Here is a 16863-nt window from a genome sequence, read left to right on the forward strand (position 1 = left end):
CAGGACTGTGGGCCTTTAGAGCTTCCTTGGTTCTGTGCTCATGTTCCTGATTCCTTTCATGAGAGAGGTGGCCTTCTTAGGTCCAGAGACCTTGAACTCAGCCCCATATGTGGGGCCATGGCCAGGTGTGGCATCGAGGAGAGTTTTTATTTCCTGTTGGTTCTCACTGTGAACTTTCGTACTGTAAACTCTAGTCTCCTTGTCTGTGCATAGTGGCTGCCTTGTGCTTCGATAATTAAGGCACAATGTGTATGTAGAATGGAGTGTGCAAGAAACCCCTGACTTGCACATGACATGGAGTCTGCTGTCTCTTGCTAATTTAAAGTGTTCGTCTTCATTTATCCAACTATAGGCTCCATGTTCACTAAGGCATTTTGGCTACCTACCTTTAAAATAATAATAATAATAATAATAATAATAATAATAATAATAATAATAATAGTAATAATAAAAAGACAGGAGCTCATGTAGCCCAGGCTACCTTCAAACTCTGTATCTGAGAATGACCTTGAGCTCTTGATCCTCCTAAGTGCTGGGATCACAGGTATTCACCCAAAGCTTGGTGTACCAAGGAAAACCTCAGATTGTCAGGCAAGCCCTTTCTCCTTTGCTGTTTAATTCACTCAGTGGGAGGAAACATGGAGGCTGATTTCAAAAGTTGGGGAGGGGGCTTGTAATTAACCAGCCCAGTTAGAGTGCACTTCATGTCCCTTGCAGGCTTTGCCTCAACCTTCAATTTGTAGTTCAGAGCAGTGGAAATTAAAGGGACCTTTTTGTTGCGTTGATAGGGTTGGGAGTGTATGCAGTTAACTCTAAAGTGATTAGGGGCTAGATAAAATAGAAGTTATCTTTAAAGGGTGTCAGATGCCCTGGCAGAGGCATGGGAAGCACAGGTGAATACATGGCACATGATTCATCCCCAGCTTTGATCCTCTCTGGGGTAGTTTGGAATCCCAGCCTGGCTTGGGCTACAAGCAAGACAACTTGGGTTGTGGAAAAACAGAAGTGCATTTTAGCAGGCAAGAGAGATGGTCATTCTTCAGTCATGAGAGTTATGGGTTGGAAGCCTCTGCGAGAAGTTCCCTCTGCCTGGATCCCGGGGCATCAGCAGAGTAGGAACAAAAAAGGGAAGACAGCTTTGGGTGTGTCTTGTGTTTGTGGAATTCCTAATAGTCAGCATGCACTGAGCACTGGCTTTATACATGGAGATATGTTGATTGTCTGTTGGGAAGTGGTACTTTTCAGATTATATACGCACACACAAATGGTTAGCCTTGAAAACGTATATTCATAAATAACAGTGTACAGTCAGAGGAAGGTTTCCCATGAGAGATGATGCTTTCAAAACAGGGTTTGGAAGGTAGCTTAGGAGTTCACTTTAGAGGAACATCACTTCATCCTCTTCCTTTTGCTCTCTTCTACATTCTGGAGCTCCCCATCTCAAGTTTTCTATTCCCCTTCATCCATATATGTTCGTGATTTCTTGTTAAAATGTTCACTTGCAGACATGTTGTATGGAGAGGACAGCATTGGGTTTAGTTAGGAGCAGTATTGGGAACGTCCTTCTCTACAGTGTATCTGGATGTTTATCACCATAAAAAACCCATTCTGTTCTCACTTTTTTTCCCATTTCAGTATGGGTGCTGTGACCTGTGATTCACAGTCATCTGCTTTCTGGCTTAACAGTGGGATTGTGGCAAGAGCCTGGAGCGTTAATGCTGGGGTTCCTTAGCAAATTTACTAAGAATACTTCCTTGGTCTCTTCTCCCCTAGATGGGAAACCTGTATCTCTGTCTCCACTGGAGTCCCAAGCCCACAGCCCCCGGTACGCTGACTCCAGCCAACGGGAGCGGGAGAGCCTGGAGGTGCGTGTGCGAGAGGTGGAGGAGGAAAACCGTGCTCTACGCAGGCAGCTCAGCCTGGCCCAGGGTCAGGGCCCTGCTCACCGACGTGGGAACCACTCTAAGACTTACTCTATGGAGGAGGGAACAGGGGACAGTGAGAACCTACGGGCTGGCATCGTGGCGGGCAACAGCTCTGAGTGTGGGCAGCAGCCGGCTGTGGAAAAGTGTGAGGTAAGGAGCTGGGAGAAGTGACTACCCAGATCCCCAGTAACTGCTCGTTCCTGCAAACGCCTCCTGGAAGCACAGCCAGGAACCTGGAAAGAGCTGGATTTCTTAATTCGGTGTAAAACCAGATTGCTCATGAACTTTGCTGAATGCCCACAAAGTCTTTTAACATCACTTTACTTCAGTTCTCCATCTGGTAAACAAGGGTAAGAAAACCTTCTCTACAGAAGCATAACCAATGGAACCTGTTACAGGTTTCTCCGTGGTTCATTAGGAAATGCTCAGGTTTCTACACCTTCATTACAGGAACCCAGATCTGTACACTATAGTGTGGATGGCTCAGCAGCGGTGTCACAGAGGTATAGCTCTATACCCAGAGGTACATCTCTTTCATGAACTTCCTTTGGCCTTCATTCTTTTTTTTTTTTTTTTTTTTTTTCTGTGTGTGACAACGTCTTCAATTCATAACTAGAGTTGTGTTGCCTATCAAAAGCCACCCTTTGAGGTTTCATATCTTAGTACCATTTTCTCCCTGGAGTGTACATCCTTTCTTAATGAATCTTTGGACTCTTATGGTACTTATCCATCTTTCTGTACTGTGCCTGCCACCCTCATTTTCTTTTAATCATGTCTATATATGCACCAAAAACATGTACCTGGGTATACCCCCACACACAACACACTCAAGCTCATTTCCTGCTTCCTCTGATTTTACTGTGTAGATGAGTTATACAAATGCTTGCGAGCAGCAAGGTGAATAAGAACTCAGCTTTGGTAGTTTCTGCTTTGAGTACTTGAACACTTTGCCTAACCTCATGGAACTGGTGTGTGCCTCAGCTATGAACATCCTAGGCCAATTCTGGCCTCATTCTCATGCTGATGACACTTAATGTGCTTTCAATTATGGTAATTTATGTTTTTTAGCCAAGTACAGATAATACTTTCTGGCTTTTCTTATGCTGACTCTTAGAATAAGTAACATTAGGCTTTATCCACCCTGGAGTCACAGCTCACTTTAAGCCATAGCATCTGCCCCACAAATGGGTTTGTTAGTGATGCTGACAGCACAGTCTTTGTGCCGCATGCAGTGAGGGCTTATTAAGTAATGAAGCTGGACTTGTATAGAAATCTGACATCAAGAGAGGATACCTGAAACAAGAAATGACAAGGAGAGGATGCTGGGGTTTCTGGTCTAATACAAGCCTGGTTGGAACATGCCCCAGTGGGAAGGTGTGTAGAAGCTGGCTGTTCTGTTTTCTTTCTGTTGCTGTGATTCAAAAACCAAACCAAAACAAAAAACACCCCAGCAAAAGCAAAATGCCTATCCACAGCACATTCCCTCATCCAATTTATGGGAAATCTGTGGGAGTAAGACCCATGAATGTGGGTATTTTAAAACACTCTGTCCAGGTGATTGTGAGATATGATGAACTATTTGAAAATCATTTACGAAGGCATAACATTGCTGTTTGAAACAAAACAGTGGTGTACTGATTTAGACCCTAACCTGCTGACGCACAGTTTCCAGTGTTTTGATTTGTACCTGAGGGTTACCTTTATTCCTTTTCTTTTCTTTTCTTTTCTTTTCTTTTCTTTTCTTTTCTTTTCTTTTTCTGTACCTATTGGTCACATTACCTTTTAGACCCTAAAATCTTCTTTTTAAAACTATTCTGGATGAACTCTGGTACTGCTCTGGCCTTCCATACCTCTATGTGAAGGCTGTGATTCTCACGGTGACTTACCTCCCTGTGACTTGCCCCCCACACATGGAGTGGAGGCTCTGCCATAGTTATATTCTCACAAGCAGTTCATGTCCAGTTGTTAGCATTTGGCAAAGGTTTTTGCAAAAAAGCCAAAGAAATAAAGGAGAAACGACAGTCCCTGGGGTCAAAATAGAAACCTCTCTTCATTCTTGCACTTTTCTGTGATGAATGCTAAAGCTCATCTTGACATCTCATCAGAGGACAAGGCCATGTTGCCAAGGACACTTCTGTAATCTGTGGTCACACTGAAACTTCTACTAAGTCTGACAAGTGTTTCTGAAAACTACCATAATGACTTCCAGGCTGTCAGAAGAGCTAGCTGGTGACAGAACTACCAGCCTTTCCAGTACCTGTGCCCTTTCATCCTCTCCTAATTATGCGACCTTCAGCCAGCTGTCCATTTATCCCTGCATATTCTGTTGCTCAAGCAGTACCATTTCAGCAGAGGCTGGATTCTGTTTGCCTCAGAGTTGAATGATCTATTTTCATCTTCTCTCTTCCATGTGTGCAAAAGCATGTGTGTTTTTCTTGTGCTTCTCCATTTTGACCTTTCCAGGAATTTACTGTGATGTAACAACAACAAATTGCTAGAACTGGAGGCAAGAATCTCAAATATGAGTCCTTCTAGTATTCCTCATTGAACCCATATGCACAGACAATTCATTTTTCCTCTTGAACTAATATGAAAGTAAAAACATCCTCTTTCCAGTGGGCTTGATGAAATGAGTTTGTGGGTAGCAAATGAGTGTCATGTACTTGGTATAGATGCTCTTCCCTGTTGCTGTGTGGTCGGTTGACTGACATTTGATTACTTAAGGCAGTATCAGTCATGTGGGGAGCTTAATGACCACCTGGGAGCACATGCACATACCCATGAATGAATGTGTAGGCGTAAGAGGAAGACCTTGGATGTCTTCCTGGATTATTCTCTACATCACTTTTTGAGACAAGGCCTTTCTTTGGAACCTGAAGCCTCTATTCAAGCTGGGATGACAGGTCAGCAAGTTCCTGATATCTACCTCAGTGCTGTATTTAAGGTAATGTGACCATGCGCACACATGGTGTTTGACATTTGAATTTCAGTCCTCTTATCCACTGAGCTGCCTTCCTAGCACAACGGCAGTTGTTTCATGTGCGGTCACAGTGTCTGGAATTCAGAAAGAATTTGTTGGTTGGTTCTATTTTAGGAGCAATCTTTATTTGTTTATGACTAAAGCAGCAATAATTGCCCGGGGCCACCTTTTTTCTTGTCTTCTGTCTGCTTCCTCACAACATGGCTAATTTCAGCACTAAGCTGCTTACATGGCAGCTAATCATTGTAGGTCTCAGCATCCTAGATAGGACCAATCACTTCTACTCATGGCAGATGATGGTAGTTGAAATGGTCATAGAGGTCCACCTACTTGCAAGGGAGAAGTGATACAATCTCATCTCCCAGGAAGAGGAATGTCAAAGGATTGATGGGTACACTGTAACACCTCCAGGGTGGGTGTTGGTAATGTGAAGAATCATTGGAGAAGCCATCTAATGGAACACCACACCTTAAGGATGCATCTCTATTCTTCTGCTCCTTGCTTTGTACTTCCTTTCTCCATAGCACATGACTTCAATAAATTAGCATTTCCAAACTCAGAAGGAATATTAGATGCCATGCTAAGTCTTTTACAAAGTAACAGTTTTCATGCAGTATATTTTCTTCCTTTTATAGACCAGTAGCTGATGGTAAGTCAGCTACTGTTATTTTAAAGTGATGTGACTAGAAAGGTGGAGCCTGGGTGTTAACCTGGGTGGTTTGCTTCCAGAAAGTTGGATCTGAACCACTGTGCATAATCATGTGACTCAGGACTTCTGGGCTCCGTACTCTTGGAACCTGATGCCCAGTCCATACTGTATGTCTGATAGGCCTCTCAGCTCCAGAGGCTAAAGAGTGATCTCTCATGGTACATGTTACCTTTTACTGTGGCATTCTAGCAGCCTCAGGAGAACAGTGACTCCTTTGGTGGGTGGAAGCAGCGTGTCTTCTAAAAATGAGGTGAACTGTTTTTCTCTCTGTCCAGATTGTGACTGCATTTGTTAACTCAAAAGTGTTTGACATTTTGCTGGAAGAATTATGTTTGTTAAACTTGACACCTCTCAGTCATATCTTCTGGGCCCCTAGCTAGCACCATAGTATACTCATCTTAAAAAAAAAAATTTAAAACTCCATCTTTAAGGCTTTTGCATAATAAAGGCTTGCCAGCTGTCTAACTGTATCCCAGATTGCTGTCAGAAGATACTATGATGACATTTGGACTTGTAATTCATTAGCTCCATATGTCTTCTTTGGTACTTCTTTAAGAGTGTAAATTCACTAAAATATCCTCCCTAAATGCCAGACCCTGGAATCAGGGAATGCTCTGGCTGGAGTGTAGCAGGATTGTCAGTAGTGCCTGAGGGATCCCACCTTCATGTGTTCGTGTTGAAACTTGATGGTACCTAGAATCACAAACTACAGGTCATGTTTCGGAAGGAGTCTCTAGTTTAATTGAAGGGAAGAACCACCCTAAATCTGGTAGCCAACATTTGTTGGGCTGGGGATCCTATACTGGGGAAGGGTGTGCCTGTGTGTGTGAGAGAGAGACACACACACATAGAGAGAGAGAATGCTAGTTGAGCACCAACACTCATTAACTCCAATCCCTTACTGTGGATAGCACATGACCAGTTGCCTCATGCCTCTGCTGCAGTGACCTTCATGCCATGATAGACTATACCCTCAAATTGTAACTGAGAATAAATCCTTCCTTTCTTATGTTGCTCTTGTCATATCAACAAGAAAGTGATTAATATATTCCCTATAAGTGTTACTAGTATTTGTATACTGCTCCATAGCATGATCCTGTGCCATTTGCAATATATTACTTATTATTCATAGAATAATATTTGTTTCTGAAAAATATCAGGATTATGGGAGCAATGCAAGTTGGGCCATATGGGTGAACACATATCACTGCTCTCTGGTTTCCCATTTTCAAGGACGTGTGTGTGTGTGTACACATACATATATACATACAGAGAATTTTCATATGGCAATTCTGTTTTATTCTTCAAGGGCCCACCTACTGTTTTCCATGGCAGCTGCACCACTTTACATTTTGACCAGCAGTGAGCAAGTGCCCTTGCCGTCCAACACAGGAGCCTGCTTCCCGTGAACCCATCACAATGTACATTGGAAAAATACATCTTCTGGCTGTTTCTCATGGGGAAAACCGACTTCTCTCCCTATGCCTCTGAGATTTAAAGGGCCTGACTCTACCTGCTCAGACCACTCAGCTTTCTTCCACGATACCTCTCTTCTGGGCATCCTCCTTCCAGGCATCATGCCCGCTCTACCTCAGGTTTCCCTCTACCAGCCTCCAGGGCCCTTGCATGGATACAGAAAAGGCATGTGCTCTCCTGTTCAGTGTTAGCGCCAGTATTGCTGGCTATGTTGCTTTTAAAATATTGAACTCTCCACATGCTTAATTCCTCCTCTTATATTTATTTACTAATATCAGCAGTTTCTCATTCTATTATTAATAGAGGGTCTTTCCTCAGACCCTCCACAGACATTCAGTGTGCAGATGCTCAAGTCTAACAAAAACTGCCATGGCGTTTGGTAATAGTCTGTGAGTAGATTTTGCATCTGTGGGCTATGAGGGAATGGTACGTTTGTTGGGTGATGTTCTGACCCCTCCTGCACTGGAGTGTAAGATGGTGCTGTAGGGATCGAAAGTTGGTCTGTTTGTTCCACTTGGTGCCCAGGCACCTAAAAATGAGTCGGCAAGTAATAAGCCACCAGTCTTTATCTATTCAATTGCCTGGTTAACATGCATGGACTGTTTGGATCAGGCCCTTCAGGTAGTTACCTTAGATGTAGGTAAGGGGTACAGAAGAACCAGGATGAATCAGGCTGCATTTCCTCTCTTCCTTTGCTTTTCCTGGGCTTTGCTATTGGGAGTTTGGGCGGGGAGATTACACGGAGATGCTCCTGCTAGATAGATCATCCCTTGTCTCACACCTGGTTCTGTGAGCCCTCTTACTCTGCTTCACCTTATTGGGCTTTAAAGAATTGGCCACCAGAGCTGGGAGGCATCTTCTCCTACTTATTAGGGTCCAAACAATTTTTGTTTGTGAAGACAGGGCTTAGTATTTATATCAAATAGTCCAACTGTGATCAAAGATTCCTCAGAAGGAAAAGGTAGCCAAGCGGTTCATGGGATGGTTTTTCACTAACATATTAATAGTAATTGTTTTTTTCCTTTTGGTAGCCATGCAAGTGTTTTACTGAGGCAAGTTCTGCTCTAGGCATGGCTTCTGTTCAGACCCTCCCTTAGCCACTGACTGGCTGAGCCCTGGTACCTTGCTTCATTGACTTAATTGTCTGGTGTCTTACATTCATTAGTTTGAATTTTGGTAAAGAGAATGTTAGGGAAGCTCTGTGTATAAGAAGTAAAACTCTTGTTGAATGGTGGGGCATGTTTTGGGTATGTGCCCAGGGGTGGTATAGCTGGGTCTCGAGGTAGTGCTATTCCCAATTTTTTGAGAAACCACCAGATTGATTTCCAAGCTGGTTGTACAAGTTTGCGCTCACACCAGCAATGGAGGAGGGTTCCCCTTTCCCTACATCCTTTCCAGCATGTGTTGCCACATGATTTTTTTTAATCTTAGCCATTCTGATCAGTATAATCAGAGTTGTTTTGATTTGTATTTCTCTGGTGACTAAGGATGTTGAAATTTTCTTTAAGTTAAATATATTAAATTAATAAATGTCCCATTTATTAATTATAGATCTGAGAGCCTGAGCTGTTGGTGTTCTGTTAAGGAAGTTGTCTCCTGTGCCAATGAGTTCTAGGATCTTCCCCACTTTTTCTTCCAACAAATTTAGTGTGTCTGGTTTTATGTGGAGATCTTTGATCCACTTGGACTTTAATTTTTTTCAGAGTGATAGATACAGGTCTATTTGCATTTTCTACATGTGGACATCTAGTTAGACCAGCACCATTTGTTGAAAATGCTCTTTTTTCCATTGTATGATTTTGGCACCTTTGTCAAAAATCAGGTGCCCATAGGTATGTGGGTTTAATTCTGGATCTTCTATTGATCCCACCATTCTGTTTCTATGCCAGTACCATGCAGTTTTTATAACTGTTGCTATATAGTACAGCTTAAGATCAGGGATGCAGATACCTCCAGAAGATCTTTTATTGTAGAGGATCGCTTTAGCAATTCTGTTTTGGTTTTTTTGTTTTGTTTTGTTTTGTTTTGTTTTGTTTTTTGTTATTCCATATGAAGCTGAGAATTTTTCTTTCAAAGTCTGTAAAGAATTGTGATGGGAATTGCATTGAATCTGTAGATTGCTTTTGGTAAAATGACCATTTTTACTATGTTAATCCTATGGAGCCATGAGCATGCAAAATCTTTCCATCTTCTGATATCTTCTTCAATTTCTTTCTTTAGAGACTTGAAATTTTTTTCATACAAGTCTTTGACTTGCTTGGTTAGAGTTACAGGAACATTTCCTCAACTATGGTCATAGCAGCTTTATTTGTAATAGCCAGAATCTGGAAATAACCTAGATGTTCTACAATAGAGGAATGGATACAGAAATTGTGGCACATTTACACAATGGAATACTACTCAGCTTTTAAAGACAAGGAAGTCATGAAATTTGTAGTAAATAGATGGAACCAGAAAAGATCATCCTGAGTAAGGTAACCCAGAAACAGGAAGACAGGCATGGTGTACACTCACTTATAAGGGGATATTACCCTTATAATATTGGATAGCCATACTAAAGTCTACATCCCTAAAGAAGCTAGACACTAAGTAGGTCCCTAGGGAGGATGCTTAAATCTCATTCAGAATGGCAAACAGGATAGACACCAAAAGTGGTGGAAGAGAGAAAACAGGATGGGAGCCTGTTATAGAGGGTCCTCTGAAAGGCTCCAACCAACAGGGCATCGAAGCAGATGCTGAGACTCACAGCCAAACTTTAGGTAGAGCACAGGGAGTCTTATGGAAGAAGGAGGCATGGATAGAAGGACATAGAGGAGACAGGAGCCCCACAAGGGGACTAACAAAGCTAAAAATTCTGAGCCATGGGGATCAGGGAGAGACTGATATATCAACCAAGGACTATTCATGGGGAGGACCTAGACCCCCTGCTCAGATGTAGCAGATTGGCGGTGCAGTCTCCATGGAGGTTTCTGAGTAAGGGGAACAGGATCTGCCTCTGTCATTGAACTCGATTGTCTGTTCTGTGGTTACTTCCCCCTGGCAATGTGGTCAGGCCACAGAGGGAGTGGATCTAGTCTGTCCTGGTGAGACTTTTTTCTTTTCTTATTTTTTTTTCTTTAAAAGCTTTTCTTTTCTTTTTTCTTTATTAATTACACTTTATTCACTTTGTATTTCCCCTATGGTTCTCTCCCCCCTCTTGTCCCAATCCCTCCCTTCCTCTGCATGCATGCCCCTCCCCAATTCCACTGATAGGGGAGGTCTTCTTTTCCTTCCTTCTGATGCTAGTCAATTAGGTCTCATCAGGACCAGCTGCATTGTCTTCTTCTGTGGCCTGGTAATGCTGCTTCCCCCTCAGGGGGAGGTAATTAAAGAGCAGGCCAATCAGTTCATGTCAGAGACAGTCCCTGTTCCTATTACAATGGAACCCACTTGGATATTGAACTGCCATGGGCTACATCTGTGCAGGGGTCTTAGGTTATCTCCATGCATAGTCCTTTGTTGGAGTATCAGTCTCAGGAAAGACCCCTGTGCTCAGATTTTTTGGTTCTGTTGCTCTCCTTGTGGAGTTCCTATCCTCTCCAGATTTTATTGTTCTCTACTTCTTTCATAAGATTCCCTGCACCCTGCCCAAAGGTTGCCCATAAGTCTCAGCATCTGCTTTGATAGTCTGCAGGGCAGGGCCTTTCAGAGGTCCTCTGTGTCAGGCTCCTGACTTGTTCCCTCTTTTCTCCTTCTTCTGATGTGCATCCTCTTTGCCTTTCTGGATAGGAATTAAGCATTTTAGCAAGAGTCCTCCTTCTTGATTAGTTTCTTTAGGTGTACAGATTTGATAAGCTATGGCCAGAAGAGGAGAACTTACCTTTTCAGTGTACCAGAGGAAAGGGATGGTGGGGTATAGGGGAGAGGAAGGGAAGGTGGGACTGGGAGGAGTTGAGGGAGGGGACTTCAGTTGGGATATATCATGAATAAATTGTAAAAAAATTAAAAAAATCAAAAAAGTAAAAATAAAAAAAAGAACTAAAACCCACATTTTATAGAGGCAGTTGCTGAGGATTTGAGTACTTAGTGATGTGACCAATCATTACCTTTTGACTGCCTTCGTTTATGAGAAAAACACCTCCAGGTTTTTGTTTGTTTGTTTGTTTGTTTGTTTGTTTGTTTTTTCCATCATAGACACAGCTCAGAGAAGCTTCTTCTTTAGGTTTCCTGGAGACTGGCATGCTCTGCCACAAATGCCAGGTAGCCCTGGGAGTCACAGGTGATGTATATCACAGGTGACATATGGCTTTGGTCTGCCAGTAGCAGTCCTTCTCCCTCCAGACATCTTCCTGCGTACTTGTCCTCTGGGTGTGCTGGCTGCCCTGGAATGCAGACACTGCTTGCTGACATCAGCTCTTGCCAACCTGGTCTTACTCCTCCTTTTATATGCACCAAGTCCTTCACAGTCCTGGCATATCAGGAAAGGCCAAAGCTTTCCAGCTCTGAATCTATCTTAAAGCTTCTTCGAGACTTGTCAGGAACAAACCTCATTCACAGCTCTGACTTTCTTACCTGTTGGTATAGGTGGCAAAGAATGAATATATCTTCTGGATGAAAGATGGAGGTAGAAGCCTTGAAGGTTTGTTAGGAAGAGCTTTCCTAATGTTTAAATGGTATCATCATATCTCGTGTTTATCTTTTAGTGTCCTTACCATGGAATATTAGCAAATATCCATTTGGACCAAAAAGTGTATCATACTTTCCAGTCCCAGTAAATAATGCAGTGCTCAGGAAGGATCAGCTGTGAAATTAGGTACTGAAAGGTCATAGATGTCAAAAAGTGTGCCAAGAACTTAAGGAGAACCAAAGCAGCAGGTAGAATAAGGAAAACTGCAGAAGACATTACAGCCCTAGAGAGGAGGTGCTGTAGTGCCAGAGCATGAAGGAAGAAAAGAAAGACACCATCAGAGCCAAAGTTGGGATAGTAATCCTAAGAGGCTACCAGAAGCTGATGTCTCAGACCCCACTGGTACATCCTATTGGCCACACTTAGGAAAGTCTGGTCTGAGGGCACAGAACAAGTTAAGCCTGGGTAGTCAGTGAGTACAGAAGGGCAAACAGGAATACCATCCTGCTGTCCAGCCAGACTTAGTCCCAAGGAAAAGTCTTAAAGCAGTAGTAGCCACACAAATACAGAGGAAGGTTTAGAGTATGGCCTATGGCATCCATGCCCAATCTTTGATAGTGGTTCCTCTCAGTCATTGAGGGAGTATTTGCAAACCTGAACTTTATACAATCAAAACCCTTTATGATGGTAGCAGTCCTCCTGTCTCTCGCTGCAGCCCCTGGGCCACTCCCATCGCTCCCTCTGGAGCTTTAAAAAAAATGTGGATCATGCAAAAACCCTTCCAAGACCATATCTTATGACAATGGTTTTTTTTTTTTTTTTATTCCTTAGGTAGCGGCTCCTTGCTGGTCTGGCCTCAGATGATGAATTTATTCATAGTAGGAAGTATATTGGCTGAAACTGAAGAGATTGGAAAATTATGTAAAATATTTAACAGTGTGTTTGTCTGTGCTTATATTTAATGGGTCCATTTTACAAATCCCTGAACCTTGAAACCAAGACTAATTTTGATGTCTCAGAGGCCACATGTTTAAGTATTTGGAATTCAGAAGAGCCAGATTCTGTGTTTTCTACCTCTTCTTCCCCTTCTGGGATTTGTGTCCCCATGTGCAAGCATTTTCTTATTCATTCTGCTCATGATTGCAATGAAGGCTGTCACATCTGCTCTGCCATCTTTCATCCTGAATCTTTGGGACAAGATATTATCTAGAGATGAGTGATGATGCCTTCATTTTACAGGTGCAGAAATTAAGAAATGCATAAATTGCTGAGCTGGGGTAGCTTCAAGATCTGGAGGGACCGAAATACATCCAACCACACCCTTACACACATACACACACACACACACACACACACAAACACACATGCACACACACATGCACACAGGCAACTTCTTAATATATAATTTTCTAACAGGAATAACTTCTGTTGTTTTTTTTTTCAATGAAAATCTGTATGTTTGTGAATGAGTGTGTGTGTGTGTTTGTGTGTGTGTGTGTGTGTGTGTGTGTGTGTGTGTGTGTGTGTTAGGGCTTCTATTGATATGATAAAACATGATGACCAAAAGCCACTTGGAGAGGAAAGGGTTTATTTTGTCATACAATTTTACATCATAATCCAGCTAGGGCTGGATCCTAAGCAGGGCAGAGATAAAGAACAAGTTCTGCTTATTACCTTACCACTCATGGCTTGCTCAACTTTTTTTTATTATGCTGTCCTAGGCCATTAGCCTAGGCACCCAGTGAGCCCAACCACATTAATCATTAATAAAGAAAATGACTCATAGACTTGCACACAGATCAATCTTATGGAAACATTTTCTTAATTGACGTGCCCTCTTCCCAAATAATTTTAGCTTGTGCCAAGTTGTCATAAGAGTATCTAGCGCAGTGTGTGTGGTTATGCATATATATGCCTGTTCATATGTTTATGAATATGTCTAAAGACAGGAGATGAGTGTCAGATAGATGTCTTCCTGATTCTCTCTCCCTGTTATTTACTGTGGCAGGGTCTTTCACTGAACCCAGTCCTCACTTCCCTAGGGCTAGAATTCCAGGAAATGGCCTCCCCTGCCTGAGGTTGACACTGATTCTAAGGATAGGAATTCTGGTCTTCCCATTGCCTAGAAAGCAGAGTTATCGAGTCAGGTCTTTAACAAAAGTACAATTTATTTTAGAGTCGGAATAATTCTTGAAGTGGCAGATGGGGTGAGGGCTATTTTGTGTGCTTTAGAATATTTAGCAGCATCCCTAGCTCTATGTACAATTCAGTAATATTCTAAGCTGCAAGTAGTATCTACTAGATCTTGAATCTTAGCAACTGTATCAAGTACTCCATATAGAGAATTATGCCCTCTTACAGAGCATGTGAAAACCCCGGACATCAGAGACTATATTTTAATTGGTTGAGAGATACTGCTAAGGCACACAGCGTATGCTTTCAGAAACTTTGCAGGTATTTCCAATATGCTATCAACATCTCTGTTCCACAGGCTAAATCCTAACTCCCTATAGTAGTTACTTTTCTTGGCACTGTGACAAAATATCTACTAAAAGCAGTGGGTGGGGTTTTTTTTGTTTGTTTTTTTCTCAAGGCTTTAGAGGCTATAGTCCATCATGCTATGGAACACGTCTGTGAGAGCAACTCATGGCCAGGGCAATGGAAATATGAGGTATCTCCTTATAGGCATCCAGGAAGCAGAGAACCCAAGCTAGAAATACAACTGGTCCGTAACTGTTAAGTCAGCCTCCTACCCATCTACATCCTCCATTTGAACTCTGCTTTGTAAAGCTCTTTGTTTACAAAGCTTTGCTTTGTAAGCAGTGCCACCAACCAGGAATTTACCAAACATAGGAGCGTGGTTCAGGATGGGTAGGATGGAGTTCACATTCAAACTATATTTCCCAACCATGGATTTCTTGTCTGTGATACAAGAATTGAAATACTATGTCTTACTCACAGAGCTGTGGGATTTAAATGTGATAAAGAGTGTATGGTATGAAGCACAAGGCCTAGAATGTAGTCATTTCTTGATAGATGCCAGCTGTCATTGTGCTTGCTATTAGTGCCTTGTCTTTCCTTTCATCTTTCATGGCACTTAGGTATAAGAGCAGAGCATGAGGCTTGCATCAGAGACCTAGGATTAGGAATTTGTATCTTTAGTAGGGACAATATGGACAAAATGGCTGAAAAAGAAGTGAGTTTGGGTGAAGAACAATGGAGGCCAGGTGTGGTGGGGCTGGAAAGGTCGTGCTAAGGTAGGTGCCTACAAAAGTGGGCCCTCCATAGCAGAGGACTTAGGAGTAGGGGTTAGCAACTATAAGAATTCTGTAGATGTAGCAACAACACGAAAATAGAGCTGAGTCCTACTTCTAGCACTAAAGTGGTGGGAGTGGTCATGTGGAGTGAAAATTGGGATCAGAGAGGTTACAAGAATGGATTGAGGCTGACCAATAGTTTATGGTTTGTGTCTGATGGATGTGGTCCTGAGATTATAACAAACACGGTAGTGAAGAATTCCTATTGGCCAGAACGTTATTGTACACAGCATCTAATGGACGAGAAAGGTAGAAGCAGATCATCTAGAAGAGGCTGCCAAGGATAGGGGGAAGCCAGAGGCCATGAAGTGACAGCATGGACAGAATAAGACCCACTGTGATGGGTGGTTTTAATTTCTAATGTCATACAATCTAGAAAGATGTGAGAAGGGCCGCTCTGTATGCCTGTGAGGGATTACAGTGATTGCTGTGGCTGATTTAAGAAAGCCATCCACTGTTGGGCGGTGTGAGTGTAGATAGGGTCAGGGCACTCGTGTGCACAGACTAGTGCACTGCTTTGTGCTCTTGACTTGGGATATAATGTGACTAGTTCTATTAAGCTTCTGCAGTCTTCCCTACAGTAATGGATTATGATCTAAATAAACCAATTTCATCTTAAATTTTATTAGTTAGGTTGACTAATACTTGATCTGCTAAGCAGCGGGACCATTCTTCGGCAATGCTTGTAGGATTTTCTTTTCTAGTTCTCACCATTTGCCTGCAAGTTTCATGATTTTTCTTGTTTTTAATTGCTGAGTGGTATTCCGTTGTGTAAATGTACCACAATTTCTGTATCCATTCCTCAATTGAGGGACTTCTGGGTTGCTGCTACAAACATGGTTGAGTGAATTTCCTTCTTGTATACTTGAGCACACTTTGGATATATGCCTAGGGATGGTATAGCTGGATCTTGAGGTAACACTATTCCTAATTGTCTGAGGAAGCGCCAGATTGATTTCCAAAGTGGTTATATAAGTTGACATTCCCACCAGCAATGGAGGAGGGTCCCCTTTCTCCACATCCTCTCCAGCATAACTGTCACCTGAGTTTTTTATTTTATCCATTATGATGTGTATAAGGTGAAATCTCAGGGTCGTTTTGATTTGCATTTTCCTGATGACTAAGGACATTGAGCATTTCTTAAAGTGTTTCTCTGCCATTTGATATTCCTCTATTGAGAATCCTCTGTTTTGCTCTGTACCCCATGTTTTAATTGGATTACTTGATTTGTTGCTTTTTAACTTCTTTAGTTCTTTATATATTCTGGATATTAGTCCTCTGTTAGATATACTGTTGGTGAAGATCCTTTCCCAATTTATAGGCTGTCATTTTATTCTGATGACAGTGTCCTTTGCTTTACAGAAGCTTTTCAGTTTCATGAGGTCCCATTTGTTGATTGTTGATCTTACACCTGTGATGTTGGTGTTCTGTTCAGGAAGTTGTCTCCTGTGCCAGTGAATTCAAAGCTCTTCCCCACATTTTCTTCTAACAGGTTTAGTGTATCTGGTTTTATGTTGAGGTTTTGATCCACTTGGACTTACAATATAGGATAATCATATTAAAATCTGTACACCTAAAGAAGCTAAGCAAGAAGAAGGACCCTGGGTAAGATGCTCAATCCTCATTCAGAAAGGCAAACTGAATAGACATCTGAAGAGGGAGAAAACAGGGAACAGGACAGGAGCCTACCACAGAGGGCCTCTGAAAGACTTTACCCAGCAGGGTATTAAAAGCAGATGCTGGGACTCATAGCCAAACTTTGGGCAGAGTACAGGGAAAGAAGGGGGAGATAGAAAGACCTGGAGAGGACAGGAGCTTCACAAGGAGACCAACAGAACCAACAACACTGG

At 42.3% G+C, this 16863-nt stretch overlaps 1 protein-coding gene across 2 annotated transcripts in view; it reads left to right on the top strand.

Moving 5' to 3' along the window:
- Positions 1-16863, top strand: part of Large1 (LARGE xylosyl- and glucuronyltransferase 1) — a 512199-nt gene that overhangs the window by 210357 nt on the left and 284979 nt on the right. For both annotated transcript variants that reach the window (XM_055609116.1, XM_055609114.1), the window contains one exon: positions 1774-2075. In XM_055609116.1, coding sequence (XP_055465091.1) covers positions 1774-2075 — 302 coding nt within the window. The remainder of the gene's footprint in view (positions 1-1773; positions 2076-16863) is intronic.

This window comes from Psammomys obesus, unplaced genomic scaffold (assembly GCF_907164565.1).
Source record: "Psammomys obesus unplaced genomic scaffold, mPsaObe1.curated_primary_1811, whole genome shotgun sequence".
In the NCBI taxonomy this organism is placed as follows: Eukaryota; Metazoa; Chordata; class Mammalia; order Rodentia; family Muridae; genus Psammomys; species Psammomys obesus.